This window comes from Tigriopus californicus, chromosome 10, assembly GCF_007210705.1.
Source record: "Tigriopus californicus strain San Diego chromosome 10, Tcal_SD_v2.1, whole genome shotgun sequence".
In the NCBI taxonomy this organism is placed as follows: domain Eukaryota; kingdom Metazoa; phylum Arthropoda; class Copepoda; order Harpacticoida; family Harpacticidae; genus Tigriopus; species Tigriopus californicus.
The window spans coordinates 4,752,260-4,778,079 of NC_081449.1; the positions used below are offsets into that span (position 1 = coordinate 4,752,260).

The 25,820-nt window shown below is 39.7% G+C and overlaps 1 protein-coding gene across 3 annotated transcripts in view; it reads right to left on the reverse strand.

Moving 5' to 3' along the window:
* LOC131889231 (band 7 protein AGAP004871-like) overlaps positions 1 to 24,270 on the reverse strand; it is a 26,175-nt gene extending 1,905 nt beyond the window's left edge. The window contains exons 1-8 of one of the 3 annotated variants that reach the window (XM_059238293.1): positions 23,972 to 24,270; positions 14,439 to 14,568; positions 6,209 to 6,315; positions 5,977 to 6,132; positions 5,137 to 5,340; positions 4,123 to 4,178; positions 2,515 to 2,593; positions 2,003 to 2,104 (exon numbers count right to left, since the gene is read on the reverse strand). In XM_059238293.1, coding sequence (XP_059094276.1) covers positions 2,003 to 2,104; positions 2,515 to 2,593; positions 4,123 to 4,178; positions 5,137 to 5,340; positions 5,977 to 6,132; positions 6,209 to 6,315; positions 14,439 to 14,559 — 825 coding nt within the window. In that variant the 5' untranslated portion in view covers positions 14,560 to 14,568; positions 23,972 to 24,270. Of the gene's footprint in view, positions 1 to 2,002; positions 2,105 to 2,514; positions 2,594 to 4,122; positions 4,179 to 5,136; positions 5,341 to 5,976; positions 6,133 to 6,208; positions 6,316 to 14,438; positions 14,979 to 23,971 lie in introns of those variants that run through there. The other 2 variants (XM_059238294.1, XM_059238292.1) reach the window with 2 other exon arrangements.
* Between the last annotated feature and the right edge of the window lie 1,550 nt (positions 24,271 to 25,820).

Genomic DNA, 25,820 nt, shown 5'->3' on the forward strand with positions numbered 1-25,820 from the left:
GTCAAGAAGGTGGCATCATATCATTGTCCTGGGACCAACATTTCTTTGGAATATTGACGGTCGCACGCAATTGTCCGGCCACAAGATTGGCAATTTGTCTAATCTAGCCCATCCTCTACTCTACATGTACCAAAATTTCCATCACTATTCCTGTTCAATAGCGTGTATCTCAACTATTCCTGAAACCTGAGCTGATTGTTGTCAATGACATCTGTATTGTCATCTGGTTATCAATATACATATCATTTTAACTCTGTTTTATGCTCTCATTTTATTTATGTATTTACATTGCTGACGTGACCTGAGGATAAAATACGGGACCACGATTTCGACCTGAGACCTGCTGACGAATAGTACCGTGATATTCAAGGAAAATTGTTGTTCGATTATTCATGCTTGATTTGAACTGAAAAATATGTAAATAAAAGTTACTAATTATTGCCAAAGCTGAATTTCGGAAACCTATAGAAAAGTTAACAAAAGTGATCAATCCGGTGGCTAACAGTATAGTTCATAGAAAAGTAAAAAAGGCCTTCAACTAGAAATCAATATTAGCTAACATCTGAGGGGATTGGTAATAAAAGCGACGTTTGATTTGTGCTTGTATCCCTCATTTTATCAAATGCTTATTATTCCAATCATCTTTTATTTATCGTGCATGAACGGAAATTTTAAATGGATTCAAAGCACAAAAGGTAGTTAATGATATGATCGCTGGCATATTCATTTGGTCAGATATCGAAATCAAAATACGTATTTGGCAAACTATTATGATTGGGTGGTTTTATTTGTAGACAGTTCAAAGAAGAACTGTTTGTCATAAACTAAATGTTTCCCAAATTGTTTGGCAAGCTGTTTGACATAAATTTTCTTGGATAGACGCGCCTAAGGATGCTTGATAAAGCATCTTTACAAGGCACCTTTGAACGCACACTATACATTGTAAGCACGAGCATCCCTTATTCAGCCCATGTAGGTGTTTGGAGCGACATCTGGCGAATTGTAAGCTATAACAAGCAGAACGTGCTTGGCTTGCATACATCTCATTCAAAATATTTGTAATTGCTTATTCGCAAGTCCAATCTCTGCATTTCAAGTATCAAGTCATTAAATCAATGGAACTGATTCTCCTCCTCTCGTACTGTCTGAGTGGGCAAAGCCCTGATCAACCCAGCAAAAAGCTTCGTCGATTTAACAACATAATGGAATCGTGAAACACAGAAATTTGCCAAGTAAGTAAGTAAGAATACTTTGAATGGAATGTATACCTTGGTGTCGCTGCATTGATTCTACATCATAACAACCATGACAGAGACCATGGTATTGGTAATAAATGTAATAAACTCTTTTCGGCTCAAACTTTTCCGAGCAACCGCAACCCGGCCAAACGGCCCATTTCGCTTTTCTTACTGCCGGCGGTAAGAAAAGAAGGGAAATCACTAAACCTCCAAATTCATCCCTTATTCTTTTTGCAAGTATGCAAAAAGTCTAACAGGTCCAAAGCTGTTTCACTAGGAACATTGAGGTCATGAAAGAGCTCTCGTATTGGGATGGATCAAAGAATGTAGAATTGAGGGTCAATGGCAGGGACCTTCAATCTTGGTTAGTTCATAACCTTTCATTTTTATTTAGTCCCTGGGATTATATTTCTCGTAGCAGTTGGTAAAGCCCGTAAAAACCCAAACCCAAAAAACTGCATTGACGGGAGTCTTAAGGCCAATGAGCCTCTTCCCTCCATCATCTTTGCCTATGCTTGGTCTTGACCATTATTAAAATTAGCATCTTGTCACGTGTTACAAGGAATTCGCATGAACATTCAAATCAAGGCTATTGAACCAAGTTGAGAGACCAACGAGAGGTGATGTGTTCCCCCGATTCAATATTTTAACCACCTCCTTCAATTTCAGACTAGGGCATTTTTCAACCATTAGGAGATCCCATTAACACCAGACAGACTGATCGACTCGATGCATTCGTACTCGATGTACTCGTACGTACTCACTTGAAGATATCTGAGTTGGAGTGCGGATGATGATCCGGAAAGAACCTCGGAGGCTTCTTTCAGCGCCCGACTGGCCTTTTGTTCACCTTCTGCAGCTATCACCTAGAGGGACATAAAAAGTGGAATGAAATTTCTCATCTGCCATGTAAAAATATCTGTTCCAGTAGACTATGCCCACGGAAAAGAAGACATACTTCTTCCCAAGGCCATCCAACATCCAAGAAAATAAAAGGCAAACAATTCCAGGAGGCGTCAAGTGTGTTCTATGGCCTCTTTGGGGCCCTTCATCTTGATTGTGAACAAACCATTGAGCTCTTATTGTCCCCCTCTTCCTCTTTTTTCCCCGAGTAAGTTTATCACTCGAATATATGTCATCATCAACAACAACTACACCGACAGTAACAACAGCAACAACAGCAACAGCCAAACATGGATGGGTCCCATCCCGAATGAGCTTTTGAAATCATGATTCCAGATAATGGGTGACAGGACATTTCTCTTGTTGCACTTACTTTGGCTCGGGCCTCTCGGGCAGCCTCGGCCTCAGCGGCCATGGCTCTTTGGAGTTGGACCGGGAGTCGGACGTCTTTTCTGGAACGAGAATCAAGGAAACCCGGATTTGACGACGCACAAATAGCCAAACACATTTTGGGAAATGACAGGATATGCTGATGGAATGGGCTCATTGAGAGGGATCTTGGGAAGAGGATGAGAAACGTTTAGCTATAGGAACCAGATGGGGTATGAGGGATTGAGGGATCGCGACTTTAAAGTGCATCCTCAATGAGTGTGGGAAAGATGGCTCAAGGCGACGAGTCAGCTGGAGCCGAGGCTATGTTATGTGCACCTAAGTTGTTACACTATACAATTTCAGATCCCAAAATCCCTCTCTTGATGCCCTTAGCCTGGATCCACAGATGTAATTTGTTTTGCGCGGGTTGGACTAGTATCAAACTGGAGCGGGAAATGAGATGATTGATGTTTTGGAGCTAGAGACTCATTGGATCTATGGAACTATGGATCTGCTTGCAGAGGGAGAGATGAAAAAAAAGAAATCCCTAAACGAGAACTGGATGTGGACATGAGCAAGAAGAGAAATCAAGATGGAACAATGGAACACAGAAATTGCAAGTGAGTTTCCCCCCAAGGCCAGGCCAAAGGCGGATCGCACATTGCTTTGCGCACAATGCTATGTGAATGGGTCAAGGCTGGAATGAATTTGGAACAAAATGTGCGCCATATTGTTCTTACAAAGAAGGTCTGTCGAGCTTCAGCGAGCATTAAACGTCAAGCCAGATGATTCATAAATCATGGAACAGATCCGTACACCACCCGTAAGGGTAATATATTGCAGTCCCTGCTCCCCTCTAGCTTCACAGAGGATGCACAGGAGATAACATTTGCACTTCATATCTTGGCTGCTCTCTTAATAAGTGCAACACATGGACCAACTTTCGAGTCGTTCCATGCAACCTTAGTCATTTCCGACCGTCTCAAGGGGAACTTGGCTAACGATGATCTTTACCAATGGGTACTCATAAATGGCGCACCCTTGAACCCTGGACAATTCTCCGTTTCTAGGAGTACTATACGTATCCAGATCCACAACTGGATTCCATTGGGGTCAAGCGGTTCCGCATTGAGCGGTAAGACCAAAGTTCCGATGACATTTCTTGCCCAAGGCTGAAATGCACCAACGCTAGCTTTGCGCCAGCCTTGAGGAACTAGAGGAAAAGAAGCAGTTTGTAAATGCATTAAGGAGTTTACCCACCAAGAGTAGGCTCGATTTTCAGTGGTGTTTTTTTTTATCTCGAAATGCTAGTCGGGGCCTGGAATATGGTGGAACATTTGTCGCGGCCATCAACACCATCTGTTTGGAGACAAAGCGCAGACAAAACTTACAGTGCCTAAAATATAAGGCAACGACATTTTATACGCTCATGGTTGGGGAAAGAAGAAAAGGTTTCCTACACATCTCAGTCACATAAAGAAACCCTCTCTTCTGGCATCCTAAGTTTCGTCCTTTTTTTGGAACCAATTTCCATTTACTGCCGTACATTTCATGCATAGGCTCTAGGTGGTGAATACAGACTACGGTACATTGAACGGGTTCTACTTACATTTCTACCCTCTCGACTTTTATGCCCCAAGGTTCTGTGGCCTCGTCCAATGCAAACTGGGGGAAGAAGGAATGATAGGATTAGTTATCGAGTTCCAAGCTATTCTACATTTTGTCTGCTTTCTTCGAAAGCTCTCCTTAACACAATTAGTCAAGATTTGGGTGTCCAAGTTGAACGTAGGAAAAGGATGTATGACTCACAGCATATTCTTTGATAACATTTTACTAAATTGTAGTAACCATTGATCAATCTAATAACGACTGAAACCTAACGTTCCATGATTTTTGTTATTGAAATTGTACTTCACTAGAGCATTGTCTCAGAAAATGGATCGGACTGGCTCAAGACCACCAACCACCATCCAATAATATGGAGCAATCGAACATAAAACCTTCACCTAGAAATGATTAGGGATATGTAAACGAGCCCTAGACGAATACTCGAGTCTCGCAAATATTTTTTACCTTTGAAGTAAAGACTCGACTTCTAGTACGAGAAGTCATTTTGAGCAAATTTGTCCTTTTTTGAACCAACAAAAGGATTAAAAATCACTTTCATAGCCTTTGCACTTTCAAGAAGAAGTGAGATGTATCCTTTAATTGGTATTTCAAATCTCTAATTTTGTTCAAAGATATGAGGTGGAATGCCTTCGATTACCCAAACATTTCAAGAGCGAAATTTAAAATTGAAATAATCAATGTTGTGACAATTTACAAAATCACGAGTCAATGGACCAAGAATCAAGTTAAATAAAGATTTCTTCCGGTCGTTCATAACATTTGAGCTCGAGTCTTTCGAGTCAACTCAATGGCTCTTGACAGCCCAAGCAATAACTCGCATCAACTCTATCCTTATTAAGACCCCCATATTTCCTTGTTCTGGGTCAATCATCTTCTTCGTGTCTGATGATCCACCCAGAAGGACAATTGTCCTGATGACGTGGATGGCCACGTGCCTCCTTCTTTGCCCTGGAACACAATATAAGTGATCCAAAACATATTAAGGAACACATACCTGCATGGAACTGGAAATACTCTCTCTATCACTGAGGATCTCGTGGAGACTTTTGGTGCCCAGAATGTTCCTTAACGTGGTCTGGGCCAGGAGCCGAGTGGAATGATGGGCGTTTTCCACGTTGGCCACAGACACGGTGGCGTTGGACACTCGATAGTAAACCACCGCATCCACTGAGACTGTCACGGAGTCCTTGGACAAGACCTATAATGACAGAGTGAACAGAGACACACGAACGAGCGTATTAGAGGAAGTTCGGTGAGAGCCACTCGCAAGAACAACTTATTGGAGATGAAGAAGATGGTGTTGCCGTGGAAAGTGATTAGGCGGAAAGTTATGTGTACACTATAGTAATGGATGGAAAAGGGTAAGTGAAAGATCCTCTTTTAGCTTCAAGATCGAACTTGAGAGGTTGACGGCGGTTAGGATATGTCAAGGAAAGAAAACATGAGAAAGAAGTTCGCGGAAGTGTTCATGTGAAAACCAGCGATAATGGCAGTAGTGTAACACGCGAAAAAGAAATGAGTAAAACCATGTCATAAGCCACGGAGGCATCTTACAAGCATGACAAAGTTTGGTTAGCCTCACTTGTGTTGGTTCTATTTCAGTAATCGGTTGTTTTCAGAAAACACGTAAGCGTCAAGCGTATTGGAATTTCTGTTAACCACTCATCCCTCTGTCTACCAATGTTGAACTCATAAAATGCACTTAAAATCAACCCCGCCCGCAACAAAACAACTCTTATTCACTCGATAACAATCAAAACGTGGGCTACTCTGGTTTATGAACCAAATTTGGATCAACGTCATCCATACATAATTGCATATGATAAGTTGTTACCTCTTGAGGTGGCACGCCCAAAGTGATTGTCCTGAGATCCACTTTTTGATAGGATTCTATGCATGGTAGGATAAAAAAGATGCCTGGACCACGAGATCCACCCGGAAGGAGGCGACCCAGTCGAAATATGACAGCTCTCTCATACTCCTGGACAACCTATGGTGGGTCAATAATGTGCTTGCTGAATACTCCTGGTTCCAGCAGTCATACATAAAATGTAGCTTCAAATTACCTTGAAACAGACGCACAACGAGAATGGCAATGTGACCATAACCAGCAGACACGAGAAAGCCGTGAGGATGGCGCCACAAATGCTCACCCCGTCGGTCCCAGGTTTGCCTGGAAATGGAACAACAATAGTGATAATAACACCCATTGAGCGCTGAATGGTTGGCAACATTTATGAATCTCTATCCAATGCAATGGTAGAACCCATGGTTACCTCAAAGCAAAAACAAACATACTTTTCACCCCTCTCACTCCCCTCGATTTATAACACATTAAGAAGCTGACTTTTGATTTTTTTCCGTGGTTCGTTCACATAATGTAAAAGTCTTTATTGCGAGATTCTGCTTAGGCTGATTTGGAATTTGTGGTCCATGTCAAAATGAACGAAACGATAATTACAGTATGCATGATGAGTTTACCAAATTGTAAACGACGTATAGAAATGGCTCTTGGGTGGATCCAAATTTCAATGGAACACTTTTTTCCTTATTCTCCCATCAAAGTGAGTTATATTGTCACATGATGTATGCCAATATTTTTTCATTGTCTCGCAACTGAGATCATATTCTTTTACCCGTTTTGACATCATCAATTTCTTCTTAATTGGGTAGATATTTGTTTTTTTACTCAATTTTTTCACGGGGTTAATAACAGTTTTGGTTAAAGTTAATTATTTTCCTGGTATGATTCCTTGTAAATGCCCTGTTGTGTAAAGAAACACATTGTAATTCATTAACTTACAAAGGTGTTGGATCAAAGACTTTAAATAAATTCAGTTTTCTGAAAACGGATTCGTCAGTTTCACCAATTTTAAGAAAGCTCGCGATCAAAAGGTTTTCTTCTTCAAAAAAGTGTTCAAAGAGCCCTCGGAAATTGTCTCTTTTTTCTAGTGGTTCCTACTGAAATCATTTAAATTGCCGAAATTGGTGGCCAAAATATCCAAGAAGGTCACATTGGTTCAATAAAGGCCGGCCAGACCTTCAAAGATTGGGGTGATATTGGGCAGTCATGAGTCGCCAAGTCTCACATCCGGCACTTATCTTGAGCCTACGAGGTGGTCATCTGGCTCTGAAAGCTAAGAAACGAGGCCATCTCATCATGGATTATCTATCTTCTGATATAAAGTAGCCCATTTCCACCTTTCAAGGTCCAATCGGTATTTAACTACGTCTATCCTTGTCTTGGCTGTCTGACAGAACGTTCGGTTTCTCTTCTAACCTTTGACCTTGAATGGACCCAATGTCAGTTTCGAAAAGAAGATGCTCAAGGTTAAGGTCGAACTTTTGTTCACGAATATACTGTTGATACCTTAGAGGGCAAATAAGTGATCCATTTTCATAAAGGTAAACTTTTAGGACGGCTTGAGAAATTAATTGAGATGAAACTCTTTTTTTCGAGAGCTGAATGGTTGTTAAAGATAAACTTTACGAAGATTACATTCAAACCTCAAGACAAAACAAAACTCAAAACTCAAAACTACTTAAAGTGTGCAATTACAATATTGTAGTGATGCAGTTCCTTTATCGATAGACAATACCAATCTCGACTTTCCTTGGGTTTCCGGCTTTGAAACAAAATCGGCAAGAACAAAATAATATTACGTACTATGATGGGCGTATGCAAATTACATTGTAATTTTGGTGCCCGCAAAGTTGTCATAGGAAATTGACAATTTGAAGCAATGTCTCCAATTTTGCCATTCAAAAACATGATTTGCCATGGTCGGACGTTTTAAAGCGATGTCTCGAGAATGGAAATGGTTGGCTTTTTTTCGTGTCAGAATGTCTCATCTTTTAAAGGGTGTGTCAGCTTAAAGGGTTTACATTGTATTACATTGTAAGGTTTTGAGGGTTAGAACAACTTGGTTCGGGTCTTGGTTCAATCGAATATCTGCATTGTTCGGATAGATATGCAAAACAGGCATTTGAGTGTGAAATATGTTTTTACGCATTTTGGAGCCAATTCCATTTTCGTGCCCGTAGCCGTTTTCCTCCAAATTCAGGTCAAGAGTGGAAATGAGAAAACATCCACACACTTCAAACATATTGTTGCTTTTGCAAAAAAAACCTAGTTAGTTCTTTAACGTGTTGTTTCCACAAATGAATGTGTAAACCAACAAATATTGTTCATTGCTCTTTTTCAATGTCCAATTACACCACGGAATATTAGGTTAAATTGTGGCTTGAGCTAGCATCATTTGACAGAAACTCATGGATAAAAAAATGGGACATGCGTCCATTGAGTTCAAGGGCAAAACATATTTAATGCTCTTTATTTCTGTCATTTTTTGATCCCAAAGACAGTTGTATTTGGGATAAAAAAATGACAGAAATCATTCAGTGAGTTTTTCTTGCCATAAACTGAGGTGCTCTTTCAACAAATGATGGAAATTCATTAAACTACTGCTGAGTTAATCCACTTCAACTGGAGAATATTTTAGCAAGACTGAGTTCATGCCATATATGTAGTATTTGTTTATTGTACAATCAAACGATCCACTCTCAACCTTTAACATTTTGTCAAAAGGTTTCAAAAGAGAGTACTTAAATCATACTAAGAACTAATAATCTTAGAATAATTGATTGTTCTGATCTTATGGGAATATGATCCGAAATAGTATTACAAAAATGAATTCAGTAGCTCTTTCTAACCTCCTCCCAAAATTTGCAGAATATTTGGCTGATTTAATCAAAACTTTACCAAACCTTACCGAGTCGTAAAGTTTCATTGTTCATCCAAATTGAATGTACTCAGTCCAAACTTCAAATTGGTGCAAACATAATAACTCATTTTTTTGGTTTAGTTTTTCATTGATTGCAAATGAATGCGAATGGGTCATCAATATTCGAACCCCAGTTAACTTGAAGATGTACAAATGAAGACACTGGACTCTTTGTTTATGTTCGGTGAAATGATTGACTTTCTAAATTGGGATCAAACATCTTGTTAAACTCGCATCTATCTAGTCAAGATTGTCCCCGGCACATTTTTTCATCATATTGTAGATTTATTATTGAATTAGCCAAAACTGAAGCTTCTGCATGAAATAGCTTTTAACAGAATGTGCTAAATGCTCTCCCCCAAAGAAGTAATTTACATTCGATTACACACACTCACAAACCCTCTTTAATTTGTTTGACAATAATACGATCCACGCTTTTATGATATAGTACATTATGTTTTGCACCTGTACAGAATGTACGAAAAAGTGGCAAATTATTGACCAGTTCATTTATAAGCAGATATTTTCTTAACATTGTTTTAAACGTTGTTTTCTATTTCTATGGGCATTACTATACTAACAACTATCTGTGCCTTTTGCCAGATATTTGAGTCGCCATCACATTGAATTGATCATTCATTGGCCAATCATTGCATATAATTTAGCCTCTTTAGATTTTTATTTTTCTCCATTTGCAAACTGCAAAGAGAAGGCTGCAACTTATAATGGGTATGTTGGACATGAAAACAGCCTGACCTTCTAAAAAAAGACGGGACCTCCTGAAATATAACAATGAACTTCATCACTTGTCTAGACAATTGAGAGCTTCCGTAGGAACTAGTTCCTTTGGTTCTATCCAAAGTGGCTTCTTCTGAAATCATGAGATTACCATCCTCAGTCAAAGTCGACAAAAATATTTGCCCAAGTGAATTGCGTCTCACTCCACGCGATTCCCTGATCTTTGACGGGACCAATCATTTCCCTGAGCAGAGGTGGGCGCAAGTCATAACATAGTTAATTTCGGGAAGAGAACGCTATTGAGGAACTGCTGAGGTAATTCGATTTAATCTCCCACTAAGTTTTCCTACTGGCTATTTGCGTTTTCTTACTAAGATGTAAAAAAATGTGTAGAGAGTAGTTTGCATTGATTTGAGAATGACGCGATTTGTACTTCACGCACTGTTCTTGAAATTGTTTTGGACCTTTTTCTTAACTTCTCAGACTCAATGTAGTTACATTGATCTATAATTCTAGAAGTGTTGCCATTGTTTCGAGTTCGCTATGAAAGACGCCTTTTAATAGTGATATAGCAATAGTTTAACCATCATACCTAAAGAACAGTAAGTGTACATTTGGATACATCTCCTTGATATTTCGTATTCTAATGTCGATAACCATGTTGTATACCCAACATTTATTGACTACGTTAATCTATTGGAACTCTCCACGCAAGAGGTACAATAGTTCCACCATGAACGAAGATTTTTTTTGAAAGATCAAACTTAACCAAATGCGAAAAAGATCTCAATTTATAAAATGTATCAATAATCATGGGTGTACACAACAAATGTATTATTTCCCTTTTTATTGAGAAATACATTTTGTTCTGGAAATGTGTGACCGTTTTGGGTCGTTGAATCGATATTGGAAAAGCAATATGATCATCATAAAGGGATTTGAGGTCAATACAGAATACCGGGATAAGCTATGATATTGGATTTTCTTGAAATTGACCGAAAATAGCTCCCATTTCTCTTGTTGCTGCAGAATGACGTACAGTGTTCAATTGACTTCATTTTTTCATCTGGGCCTCCTCCTACCGAAATCCTTGGAGACGTTGGCTACCAAAAACAAAGCACCACTACCCTCTGCGAAGATGATCCAATTTCCAAGACTGATCTCTTGTTCATCTTTTTCTCGTTTAGTCCAGCATGTGTGGAACAGAGTGTATTGATCAGCACATTCCCAGTGGAAATGGCCAAACGTCATTCAACATTGGCAACTTTTTGGTTTTCCCTCAAGGTTTAGAGAAAAGAAAAAAATGAACAAGGTTTGACTTACAATAGACACGTGCAAAGTATTGGCTTGGATTTCAGCTGTTTGGGCTAGCCAGGCTGCGCCACAATCGCGGCAACAACTACCATGATTGACGCTTATTCGGTGCTTCCAACTCTGAATTAACAAAATTGTTCGCCATTTTGAGACATAGCTCAACCATTCCTTTAAACTCCTTTAGTCCAACATTCATTTGCTAACACTTTCATGAAATGGCAAGTGACAAAAATATGCAATAAATATGGAAACATATTTGGTGCTAACATCTGGTCATCAGCAAAGGCGAGGTGACACTTGCTTCATGGTAGGACCACAAGGCGCACCAGTATGAAATCCCAGATCTTTGCACTTCTCTTATTGAAACTACAGAATTAAGCATGTTTGCTAAAACGGTTGATACTGTTTTTTTTGTTAATCTAGGTTGAAAGGAGCTGGAACGTTTTAGTACACATCGGTCGTGGCTTTATCTCAAAGACACAGTAGGTCTCGTTTCTCGAAGTGCCCTTGTATCAGTGTTTGGTTCCAAATTCAGCTGTAGAGTCAAGTTTAGTTCTTTGATGAATCGCCGAAAATTAGTGGTGGGGTTCCTTGATCCAATTTTCTAACTTGTAAGGAACCTTGCTTCCGGCCTTTCTATTTCATACACGGCTAATCAAGAAGACTTTGAAGCTAATGACTGTACTGTGTGTATCATCAAAATTAGAAAGGAGATGTACACCTCGAATGGCCCTTTCATCTATTGAAGTGTTCCGATCTATTTCTTGTTGTTCCTTGTTATCAGTATGGAACGAACCGAGAAGGAACTTAAGATGTGTTAGAATGTGACCCAACTCCCACCAATTTTTTAAGGGATGAAGGCTGTTGGCTGTCATTTTCCCCGCTAGCTATTCGTCTTGGCAAAAAGTTGGCCACCCAAGCTTGTTAAGTCCGTGGAGAAGGCAGGAACCAATGAAGGCCCATAAGGCCACGGACAAGAACAGAGAGTTTTGTTGCAAAGTTGCAGTTCAGATTGGAGTCCTCTCTGCCAAAAAGGTTAGGCTGGTGGGGTGACAAAAGCCCACGAAAGTGGTTTATAGAGCAAGCCTTCTCTCAAGTTTGAGCTTTGAGTTTTGAGACCGAGTTTGGTGGCTGCTTAAACAGACGCAGATTTCCAACCACTTTTTGGCCCTGAGAAAAGGCCAAGGTCCTAAATCGAAACTTTTTGGGCGTGTGTCGTCTTTGTCTATTTGTGTCTGAGGTTTGCTCAAATCTACAAATGCTCGACCCGATTTGAAAGGAAACTTTTCTATGTAAATGAGCCATTTCAATCAAGACTTTAGCCCCCAAGGAGTTTGAGTTTTTAATCAGCCGTTATGTTGGACTAACAAATGCTTTGTCATCCAACCGGTTGAGGCTCAATCTTCTCATTGCAGTACCATTCATCATGGGCATTGGACCCTTTCGAACAGCCTCAAGGCCAAGGCCATGGGCATCTATATGAATGCTCATCATTTAACTAATCCCACTCCTTCATTGTTCGTCATGACATGTGCTGACCACTTACAAAATGAATGTGTCTCAATTCCATGGATTTGTTCGGATAAGCTTTAGGTTTCGAGACTATTCACACCTTCTGCTTTGACAAGTACATAGAAGCCTTTTACAGTATTTTCATGGGTGGTCCATGTTTCACTATGAAAAACCACGAGACTTGCGTGAGATATTATGCCATTTTCGGAAAAGGTTCTTGAAGTGTGAAATTGAATTATTTCCAAGAAAATCCCTTTTCCTGAACATGGCAGCTGGGTAGTCGAGCAATAAAAAATGGCAAACGAGACGGTGGTTCTTTGAAGGTCCCCATGTCAGTTTTATGCCCGTACCTATTTTCGACTGTTCCAAGCCATTTCACATCTCTGGGGTGTAATTAAGATACTCCAGGAAAAAAATCCTCATTATCACATTGTCTCGGGGACACGGATCTCATTTCCATTATTCAAACACTTTTGGGCTCGTATCAAGTTTCTAGTACACACTCGAGGTGTTCTTTCCATGCAAAAACATCAAGTTCCTGCAAGATCCAGGCTTAACTCGTTCCATTGTTCCGAGTCAATGAGGAAAAGAGAAGGGGATAGAAAGGCAATCAGGAACCAGGAACAGGTTCATGTCGCTCGGTACAGCACGGTACTTGGTCAATGTTACTATTGAAGAATATGCTTGGACAATTGTCGCCTCTCTGTTGAGGGGTCCCAAATCATATTAATCCCAAATGACAATTCTAATGATGTCCCACCCCTTGACTCCCTCCAATCTTCAAAGAATCTGTTCCACATGAATCTGTCCTCGTTCCTAGAAGAGCAACCCACCACCCCAAAGATCCAGAACCAGAGGAGGGGATCTTTGTGGAACACAGTAACAATTCGCTCGGAGAGAATACCATTCGTCTTTCATGATCTTTTCCGCAGTGCTATCATAGATTCACTAAACCATACTACTTATATAAGGGTCTGAGGGGTGGGTTCTAATGTATGAAATAAAGGGCACAATTCACTACGGAATATTTGCCTTCAACGGACTTGGCCGATCTTTGGGAGGTAAATGGCCATAGATTGCTCATAAGTTGACTGAGAAAACTGGCTATAAGTCTGTGAATTTCTCATGAGGGAATACAAACGAGTGTTGTTTCAGCAATGATCATGTGCGTTTCCCAAGGATGGTAGATGGTTTGAAAAAGCAACAAAAGAAATGTGCAACCAGATGGGCAAGTGTCACACCTCTTGATTTAGTTCCCATGGAATCAAACTGTTCCAACCAAGGCACTTCCAAAAAACAGCCTAATCAAAATGTAACTTTCTACTTTTTTTCGACGGATACTTGAAAGATGTGTTTATCTTTCCAACACAAGGTTGAAAATGCGCCGCATTATAGTGACTAAATGAAATGTTCTTCTTGATCACTTCTAATGGAATATGAACCCCAAACAATTTGAAATCTGATCTTGGATTAAACAATTATTTGATCTACCAATGACCTAGATCTTGACAACCCTCAAAAGTTGGGTATGTTATGTACCGTACTTTATTCGACATAGCCATCCAATTCGGTATGAAAAACTATGAGAACGCTTCTTTCGAGGACTTTTTCCCAATGGAGATAGAAAGAAAGTACAAGAAATTGAACAAGGAAAAACCTGCACCCATGAAGTATGAACACTTCAAATCAATAGGTCAATACGGTGAAGACACTTTTTAATACACTATGAAATAGAGCTAGTTGTCAAATGAGAACTCATTCTTCCAGGATTATTTTTGCAGGGTAAAATGAATATGTCTTTTGTCAAAAAGGAGAGAACACAAAGCGGCCGTTCAAACAAGCTGTTGCTATTTATATTCCCTTTGTCAAACGAATGAGGGCAATTAAAAAGTTGTGATTAAAAATTCCCTCCCCCCCCCAAAAAAAAATATGAAAGCCAAGAACTTACCGAATCCAACAAGTCCTTGAATTGCAGCTCCTGTTTTTCCGCCTTGGCCATTGGTCTCGGAATAGATCTCCGATACGAGCGAAGCTCTTCTGAAGTCAGCCCTGGGTTCCACCCCCAACATCGTTCCAACCTTAAAGATTGAGCCGATCACTTCTAATTACACATGAGGATCCATTTCGTTCCCAACCAAACTTCAATAACCTCTAAACCAGTGGTCAGCCAACACTATCACGAAATCACAAACTCCTGTCCCGTTTGGAACATTTTCGACTTCCAAAGTTTTCGTCTTGATTGATCCACCTCAACTTGGATTGTGCCCAATGAATTTGGGTATAACCGACTCGAAAGTTTTTTTTCCGCCAAGGAGACTTGGGCACTGCAGTGTTGTTAAAGCAATGAGAAGGGGGAGGAATGAGGAACAAGGAAAGAGTGTCGTTCTGTTTGGAACCATTTGGAGGCTAAGCGCGCGCTCGTCTTTTCCGAGTAGCTTTTCAGATCAAGGGGAATGTGTTGAACCACAAGCCGTTTCTGTCTTGAACGCAACAGACAAGGATGACCACGGCTTGTGTCCTAACGGAGCATGTGGGTGGGTAATGGCCTGAAAGCCAGGGGCTCAAAATTTCCTGGGGATGATGATTTCTTTGCGAGTGAGAGACCAAAAAAAAGGATCTCAATTAGCCGTGATTCGCTCCGGTCTTTGAATACAAAGCCTTGAGATACTCGTAGTTAGGGTCGGTTGGCGGCATTCCTAAACAAGCGTTGAATTATGTATGAGGGTGCTTTCATAGCGGCACATGGCTTGCACGGGCACACCAACATTGGCATTTAATTGAGGTGTTTTGAATAAAATGCTCTTTAAACGTAACCCCTGCTTTTGTCAATGTGATTTCTAAATTTTGGGAGCAAGCCATTCGGGAAGCAGACACGTGATTACCGCTAGGTGTTGAAAAGTGGAAAATATTGTGTTTTGTTAATCAAATCATACAAAGAAGATATGATGGAAATGCATGAGTGCAAAAAAAAATGAATACGGCATTGGGCCTTGTTATCGACCTACCATTTTTCCATAGTGCTTATTTCATTCTATGACTACGTAGATGACTGTTTCTGAAATTCATAACAGATTAAGGAAAACGATTCAGTGCTGTGAGCAAGAGATTGGCAAGATGAACAGGACAAATTTGAAATGGATAAACAAAGAGAAGAGAAAACGGAAAGAAGCTTTTTATTCGTGTTGCTGAAACATTCAAGAAGGGCTTTAATCAGGATTTGGATCACCCTTGATTATTTACTTCATTTTTGAATGCTGCACACCAGCTCTTACAAAAAAATCATAAAAAAGTCAAAAACCCGAAGTTGCCTACTACAAACGAAGGTTCTTTAAGCTGAAAAGCGAGTGATACCAGACATTTTCAGAATTTTGTCGTCCAAACTATCAACGGGAAAGCAGTTTTTTGTGAAAGTGTTGCCATTAAGTGGTTTTGGAGGTCATAAAAGCTAAAACACAAAAAGAGCCTAGAATATACTTATTAGGGTTCAATAATAAAAAATTGTATTAGTATATAGATAAAGTTTTAGAGAGGTTCCCAGTTGGCAAAGATCCAAGACGATGGCCTCTGAAGGTCAAAATGAGCAAACATATTATTGTCTCTGTCGTTAAAAGGAACGGGTAATACATCGAAGTACTTTTATAGTCTTTGAAGGTCGAGAGACTCAAACAGGCCTGTAGATATGGCTTTTGAGAAGCTTTTGTTTCATAACAGTGCTTTTTTGGGTTTTTAAGGAATTCAGTTTCTTTTTCAGACCATGGAGTTTAGGAGTCGTCTACAAAAGACCTATAAATTGGGTATTATAATCTCTTACGAAGTCGGACAATCATGACTTTTAAATGGACACAATCAGTTGTATGGGAATTTGCTCGTCATGACACAAGTTCAACGTGTAAGAATATATCTCCACCCTTCCAACTTAGAACCTCCTTTAGCTGTCCTTCTTTTGCTCAATGGAACACTCATGAGACAAATACATACAGAGATGGAACAGACCTTTGAAAATAAAACCATTTTGGAAGCAGGAGCTTCAAGAGTTCGAATGGTCGGGTTAATTCTTATTCATATCGCCTCTTCTCCGGCATTGAGGAGGTCTTGGCATGTCAATGATTCCGAAATGCTGACATTGCACTTCTCTGTTTCATAATCCAAGGATCCTTTTCACAGTTGAAGGTCTCATTTCATGATCTCATTCACTTTGACGATGAAGGGCTTTTTTACAATGGTGCTTCTTGCATTTGTCCTAACCCCCCCCCAAAAAAAAGAAAAAAAAACTGTCCTTCTTTATCAAATTTTCAGTTCCTGTCTGTGTTATTTTTTTCTCCTGTAGCCATGAATTAACATGCACATACTATACAAAAGAAATTGGCATCCGAATCCAGGGCATTAGTCGTTCCTCAATAAAAGGCACGAATTACTTTGGTCAAAAATAGTAATTCGTTACACAACCGTTAGTGAGAAAAAAATGCAATGGTGTTACTTGTTACCCGTTACTTTTACTCAGATTCATTTGACCAATATTTTATGATTTCCCCCATCAAGACCATACATACTTCTCTAAAGAAATTGTGTTTTTTGCTTCAAGCAACCCTAACGCGTACAATTTGGAGACTTCATGTCAACATTTTTCAATAATAAGCATTGGCATTTAATCTTGGCATAATAGTTCGAAATACATTTCATCATAATGCTTTGAGGAGTCAAGATTGGGACCCTGGATGGTTCATGTCGCAAAAGGATTTTCTCTGCTTGGCAATGGCGCTGAATCAGGTCTTCAGCCCAACGGAATTTGATTGAAAAGATGTAAAGAGTAAAGTAGCAAATGCAAAAAGATTTAAAACTATGAACACCCTCAGATTAGTTAAGAGCAAGCACAGTCTCGACCCTTTCATTGTTCTTAATATACTAGATGGAAATGGCAAAAAATGGCAATTCCTGTTGAGCCTTTAGTGTCCTCTGCTGTCACGAGATAAACGAATAATTACGGGCCATTCTAGAAGCTGAAAAAGGAACGAGTAACGAGTAATTGTTTTAGTTTTTAGGTTGCTATAATTGCAAAATTTTAGTATGTAACGGAAATTACAGTTCCTTTTTCGAAAAATGGATCGAACTACTGTTATTTCGTTACTAATGCCCTGTCCGAAGGTACCATCGCCCACAGTTTAAAATCCGGGTTCTTGAAAGGTGGCTCGTTTAAAAAGCTAAATTTGGGAACATTTCGAACGAAATTGGCATTCCATTCCATTCTGTGGTCAAGGGATGGTTAAGCTAAAAGTTGTTTTCACTTTTTTCAGCATCAGACCTCAATCATTGTTGCGTTTAACAAATTCATACATTTCCTCTTCGAATTATCTACGGAGTTAGACCAGGGGGCCAGGGGGCCCCTCAGAGGAAGCTAGCCTGGAGAAAATTAGAGGAGAGCAGAAGCGATGCGTTTTGGGGGCTTCCTTTCCTCTTTGAAAGTTCTGCTTAGCTGGCCTCATAGGACTTGACCCGACACTTTTTCTATTGATGAACACTTTAAAAAAACCGAAAAACGAACAGTTATGTTGTTGTTTATAAAAACGAAGTGGCTGGCCAATTTCCGGTCCAAATCCAGCCCACCTTTTTTCATCCTTCAACAGTGGAAACCTGCTGTAGTGAAAATTTTGCTCCTTCCCTTACATAGTTGTGTCCGAGGTGAAAATTGAATCACTCTTGAATCAAACACTGAAGTGCACATATCTTTTTGTAAAATGCTTACTGAGTCCTTTCATTCACAATGATTTTGCTAGCAATTGATCACTGAAGTTACGTCTTACTATCGATGTGCTCATTTTATCCAAATTGAACAATTCAAACGATCTGATCAACGAAGTAATTTGACCAAATTTGGGCACGGATCCGCCAGATACGCATTCTCAAATTCGCTGGCGGAACAGATATTATATGGAAATAAAGTTAAGTAAAATAACTTAGTGGTTTCGTCTTTAACTGCTGGCAATTCCCGCAATAGCAGTAAGGAAGTCTTTAAGAAAAAGATTTTGATTGGAGAATACAGGAGAGCTGGTTTGATGACTTATGTTGTAATATCTGCATGAAATTGAACTTTTTTGATCATCTATGTTATTTTTATTTTAACCTTTAGACTAACCAAAATCAAAGGCAAAGGTGATAAAATTGACAGCAAAATATATATGTTTTTGGCTTGATTTTTCTCGGGCTTTTTTATATTGGGTCTGCCAACGACTTTGAGGTGGTAAACCAAGCTAGTCCTTGAATGTACGGTTGATCTGGAATGCCATTCAAAAACATTTTCAAGTGTGACTTGAAAGATGCCACCCGGTCAACAGGGCCTACGTATTCCCTACGAATATTAGAGAGAAGCAAATTAACGAATTTAGGAGCCCGAGACAAAAGAGAGTTGGACATCATTGTTCGAACTAACCTGGATTCTCGTAGACTTGAGGGTGCTCTAAAACCTCACGTTAAGCTGTAAGGTCACAAGAATTGACGCTAAATTCTGGGTTGGGACAAAGCTCATGGATGCTTTTGAAGACGTACAGGATCAAATACCTTTCGTACCTTCTCTGAAAACTGTACAGTCCCAACTTTTCAAGTCTCTCCCAATACGAGAGCTCTCTCATTCCTGTGATGCTCCTAGTGAAACATCTTTGGACTTGTTCGACCTTTTGCAAACTTGCTGAACACATTGGAGCCCAAATGTGTGAAGCATATTCAAGATGTGCCTGAACAATCGACTTGTGCAGAGTTAGAATCGTGATTCTATCTCTAGACTTAAACGACCGATATCTCCAACTGAAGTGGGGCAAAATGAATATCATGAAAAGGAGAGACCCAGAAGCGGAACCCTGTGGGACGCCTGACTTGACTTTTCATATGTCACTAAACCACCCTTCGTCCTTAAAAAATTTGCTTCCTATCATGAATTATCCAATTGAGAACCCTACCTTGGATCCCAATGTCATGAAGTCTATTCAACAAAAGGCCATGATCAGGTTTGTCAAAAGCCTTGACAATATCCTGATAGAGAACATCAATCAACTTGTGCCCCTTTAGTTCCTCAAAAATCTGTTCTATTTCTTCAATCAGTTGGGTAACCGTGTTAAAATGCGCTCGGAACCCATACTGATTAGGAGGAAGGACTTCATGGGCTTTAATGAATTATACAAGCTTGAACAACATGTTCTTCTTTAACACTTTCGCAATATTCGAAGTGAAAATAAATCGACCTTTAGTTACTGGAAAGCGGCCTATTTCCCCCTTTAAAAATTGGAACAACGTGAGCCAACTTCAGAGAGGATGGAAACTTGTCCTGAGGTCTGTTAGAAAATTGGGGCTTGGACGTTAACCGATATGTAAGTACATTAGCACATGTGGTGAGCTGATGGTTATTCTGAGCAACGTCCATGCCTTAACTCAAAGGTACGAGTGAGAAACCCAAGATGCAACGCATCAAGTACAGGAAAACAGGAGCAAAAACCAATAAGCATGTCATCAGAAACTGAGATGTCACACCATCAAGACCAGGAGAATTGAAGTCCTTGATGGGCTCTGAAAGAATGTTTCGAATACAGTTCCTCTAAATTAATTCTGAACGTCCCCAAAATCAATGGGATTAAGTTATTTCATTGTTAAAATTGGCGAAAAGTTTGTTTATGTCCTAAAAAGGCCAAAATATTTCAAACGTAATCTAACCCAAAAATACTTTTTTGACCCCCTAGTGACGACGAAGATTTCAAATCTTATTCATATACAGTAAAAACCGTATATAAGAGCATTGGATATAAGAGCAAATTGGATATAAGAACAGAGTTGAAGGCGGCAAAATATTTTTTTTTTCATTTCCCACGCTCCACAATGAGGTTTTCGATGGAAACTGGTTAAGCCATTTCATAAAAGCAAGTTTTCAGCCGCTTTCTCATAAAAACAAACAATCATACATAATGGATTCTGCCATGAGAACCACTTTTTCCATCAAGGAGAAGCAAAAGTTCCTTGTCGATTTTGACAAGCTGTCCAGGATACGCCTGACCGAAAAGCTGCCCTGAAGTTAGGAGTCAAACGTGCTTCCTCTGGAAAACTCAAACTTCATAGCCAGTATGTGATTCTGTGACAAATGAACTACGTATTTGGTGCGTAAACATACAGCCAATATACTGCCCTCCTTGCATTTTGTTTCATTTTTCTCGATTTTTATGGCTGCATCTTGTTTGGACTGTAACACTACATCTAATTATAGCATAAAAATATGTTCTCTGTCATCAGTTTTGCCTCTGGAGCCGCGGAAATGGAGCATCGGATATAAGAGCAGAAATTTACGGCCCCAAAGCTGTTCTTATAATTTTTATGGTATTATCAAAAGCCAATAACAGATAGTCCATACCAGAATTGATCCATTTTGGCGGAAAAAACGTCCAAAATTCATTTACAATTTTCTTGTCTATGGGCTAGCTATACATGTCGATAAGACGACAATTTTTTTATAATCAATACTCCGACGAAATATATCATTTTTTTGTTGAAAAGAAATTATTAAAGCTTGACGGCTCGGATGTGCGAAGAGCTGAGCCGTGGCATAGGGTAGAAACCGATTAGGGTAACCCTCTCAAAGTTCTGCTCGACATACCAACAACATTTTTTGTCGGAGTCTAAATTAATAAATAGGGAAACTAGCAGACATTGCGCGGAACATTTCTTTGTTTAGATTCACGCAAACTCTATTAACTTTTTTGTACAGAATGCAAAAGAAGGTTTCTTAACTTGATATTGATTTCAAATAATGACCATGGTAACAAGTCCTAAAACAACGGCGAGGTCATTGAATAATTCATGCTGAATATGTAATCCCTTTCTTTGAGCGTGTTATGTCGTGATTTTAGATATTGCATGTGCCTTCATCGTGAGTGAAATGCCCTATAAAGTGCTAACGGAAATATCCAAACACATCTTGGCATTTTTCTTGCTCACAAAATCAGAAAGAGCAAATTAAGTTGCATTGCTGTATGGAGTCCTAGTCCACATAATGAACTTACATGCCGATAAATATTGTGACACTAAAATTTTCAAAAACTTGTTCATTTAAGATTGGAACACAATTACTTGGCAAATATTGAGAAAATATGATAAGCTTTTACTAAATCGCTCATGAGCTATACAGGATTCAATGGTCCAATTTTCAACGCATTTATCACCAAATTGCACCGTTTCAATGAAAATCTAATTTCCCCTAACGGTTAACACCAAATTTCAATATTACAAAACACATGATTATTTTTCTTTTTGATGCCTAAACTCAAAATAAGTGTGTACATGTAATCATGTAATTACAAAGTTCGGCTTTGTAATTGGAAATGGACTGTAGGTGCAATAGCCTTGTTACGTGAGGTGGCTTCACAAAGACTGGAAACAAAGCAACGCACGTACGTGACCTTCGTGGATTTTAGCAAATCCTTCGATCTCGTTAATAGGACCAAACTCGTCCAAAAACTTCATCACTTGGGTGTTCCTGTTGGATTTTGTAAACTCGTCTTCAACAACATACAGAGTACTGCCTAGACTACATATTCGCTCGGGAAGGAGGCTTTCATCGGCCTTCTTCCTTCCCCAACAATGAGGGGCAACAAGGTGCCCTAGCTATTCAATAAATATTTCTTCATGACCATCCCGAGCACCTCCACCATGACGGGATCACCGTCAGCGAAATGAACATGCCAATGATCATGAACGCAGACGATGTGTGCTTGATTGCAAACTCCAAAGAAGACCTTCAAAAAGCTTCAAGCAACCCTGACATATATTGTGTATTGAACGAATTGCAGGTCAAAGTGTCGAAAACGAAGGTCTTAGTTTTCTACAGAGACCTCTTGCCACAATACGAATTCTTTTTTAATGGGCATGCTCTGGAACGAATCAAGAAGTTCAATTACCTAAGAAAGACATTCTCCTCTCCATTGTTTCATTTGGATGGACCTGATGGACCTGATGGAGCACCTGATGGACTTCAACACAAAGGCTAGGGCTAGGATTGGCTTGTTGTTTCTGCGCTTAAACCTGAAAAATCTCCCTTTCTCGTTAGCCTTGCGGATATTTCAAGTTTATAAATTTTGAGTTATTATTAATACGATCGGTCTAGATCACATCTTCTATTTCACAAAACGCTTGGGGGTCTGCAGACTCGAATTTTTCTTAACACCTCAAACAGTACCTTGGCCTTCCATTCCATTAATTGCAACACCTCCATTATCTACTTCCTCACTTCAACCTATACCCTCAGATCCTGGCTTCAAAATGTTTTTGTCCACATACTGTCGACCCTAAAGTTTGGCAGAGGGTTGTCCGATGAAACATCTTCAAGGAGGCTTTAGACACAAATCACTATGTCACATGTTCCAAAAAAAGAGTTTCATCCCCGTCCGTCCATGACCTGCAACTGTCCTCTATAAGGTGAACACTTCCATGCTTACCATTCCCTATACTTTTGGAACCATATTGATGACTCTAAAACATCGGAAAAAGTAAGCTAACACAAAAAAAAGCTCAAATTGCTATATCCTGTCATTTCAAACACACTAAGAGGGTACATTTTGAAAATATGTTTTTAGTCATTGTATGTACCGTAAGTCAGCTATTTACGTGTGTTAGAAAACATCATGTGCTAGTGAAGTTGAGCAGTCTAAGAAGCTGCGAGACCAAGACATCAATTTTCTCCCCAGGCGCCTCTTCTTCAAATCTCTTGTATTCTAGTTTTTAATTCTAATTATATGTATGTTCATGTAGTATTTCACTTTTTTCTTTGTCAATGCTTTTATGCCAATTTTAGGTTTTTGTATGTATTTTTGGTTTAGGAATTATTTTATATTTTATTGTTTGGTCTTTCAATTTCCTGTGGTGGTGTATTTGATTTTTTCTTCTATTCAATCATTTTAGTTTTGTGTTTTCAATACAAAATTAGGTTATAGAACCTTCTTTTGTTGTATTCCATTCCATTGAGTTTTGTTTGTTCCTGTATGGGGACGTTTAGGCAAGCTCTGGCAGGTTCGTTTGTTTGCTGGTGCTAGTGTCAGGGATGCAAGTTTGGGGCTTCAAACACGTGTTTTGGAAGCTGACCCTTCTTTCGCATTGCTATATGAGGAAAGGTCAGCTTCGTTGAAACCACTTTGAAACGCCAATTTTGCATCACTGGCATTGGCAGGCAAGTTTTTTTGCTGGTACCAGCGCTTGCCTCAATGTCCGAATATGTAGATGGGTAGGTGTATGATTGCTAAGTCCAGCTAGCTTGGTCAGCCAAGAGTAGGTCATCCCAGTCGACCCATTGGTCTCTCTTCTTCTCCCTTATGTTGATTGCAAGCCCCAACCTAACACGACAACCTATTTTATTATTTCTATCTGTCCCCAGGGAGTCATTTCCTCCTGGGTTTCCACACAGCCCGAGCTGTTTACTAGTAGTTGGTTCTCAGTCGTGCTGGTTTTTCACTTGCCTACCTTTCCTCTTGCTCCCTGTCGGAAAAGGAACTCTGACACAGATCATCTACTGCCCGCCGCGGGTACTTTGAGCTGCTGGGTTTCCCTCTGGCCCGATTCGCACCTCCTCAGGCAACCTGGCCACCTCCGGCTCCCCGGAGGTGGCCATATTGACGCCGGGCTTAGTTCGGACGCCAGTTCAACATGCCACAATATGCACCAGAACCCCTGACCTCAAACCATCCACAGACACCAGCCTCCCAGACACTTGGATTACAGGGCCCACAACGACGTTATATGACCTGTGAACTCTGACCGCCACCTATGTGTCGTTGATCAAACTCAATATTGAAGTGAGACGTTCCTGCCCCTTTTTTGAACATTTTCTGTGGCGTTTTTAGCCTGTCGTGACGTGGCAGCACTGCTAGCGAGTCATTATCTGGTACCTAGTAAGAAGATAGTTTTTATTCCCATATCAGTTTTGAAATTTTGTCTTGTTTTATCCAATTTCGCTTTCGTTCGTCAAACAGTTTCCTTCGATTCGTCCAATAATTGAATCGTTACAATTCCAGCATTTTGATTTGTACTGGCACAACATTTTATTATTTTCTTCGATAAAGGTACGAATTGCTGTAATTCTATTTTTACTTCTCTGAATTCAGTCTTGCATCCAAATGCCATTGGATTTTGCATGAATGAATCGAAAAGGAGAAAAATATTTTCACAATCATCGGGCACACAAAAAATTGAATAAAAGCTGAGACGTTGCGTAATGGCTAGTACATATTCTTGTCATGAGAGAAGTCCCCAGTTCGGTATTACTGGTTCAATCCGCACTCACAGATAGAGAACCAATCTGGGGCAGAGTAAAACATCATTTCATTTTTAGCTTTTATCGGAAAAAAAATTGAACGATGTGATGGCTGGCATCGCTGGACGGGCATGGCTCTCGTCCCAGATCGTAGCAACCGAAGTTCCAAACAAAAAGCGTAAATGTTTGAAGTAAAAGTGGATTATTTTTGCCATAGTGCCAAAACCTATTGGCCATCTGGTGAATTTTGTGGCGGTTGAATTTACCGTTAAAAAGATCCACCTTCGATTTGGCAATCTTGCTGGTATACTGAATTCATTATTCTAACCAATTAGAACGAATTCAGAAAGCGGTCAGATTCTTGTCAAATAACCAGAAAACTCATTATGAAAGCGTTCTGAGTAAGTCAATAAATACATATCTCTCTGCATTACTTCAAATGCATTTGAAAGAAATGTATTTAGCTTATTTACCCACTTATCGTACACTCATTCCTATGTCATCAACTAGCCTGATATACTGTATGTTTACAAACCCAGATGACATCAGGCGTTCCTTTTATTTCCAATTCCATCAAACTCGCTCCTGGTTACAAATGAAAGCAAGAGTTCGGATGAAACCACTATGTACTACTGTTACCACCCCATGAACCAGCACCGATAGAGTTCAATCATATATTGAAAAAACAAGGCTTTATCAGGTAGTTTGGACCAAATGGGAATAACAGAAATGTGTATAGAGTAGGGCGTTGATGGCTTAATACTCAAAATGGCGGAATCGGTCGCAAACAAAACTGGTTTTAGTCATCATCCCACTCTCGCAACCTCAGAAAGACGCACCGGATTTGAAACAGGGTATCCGGCAACCATAACTACAATCAGATTTTTAGGCAGAAAAACTCGTGATCACGAGTTGAATTGGCCTTCCAATTGCATTTTTCGCAAAATTGCCAATTCTGATGCTTGTACGCCTGGAAAAGTAATTAATGGTACAAATTGTTTTGTAAACAAATTCAATATAGTGTAAAGACCTCGTTCCTAAGGGTGTTTCCATGATAAT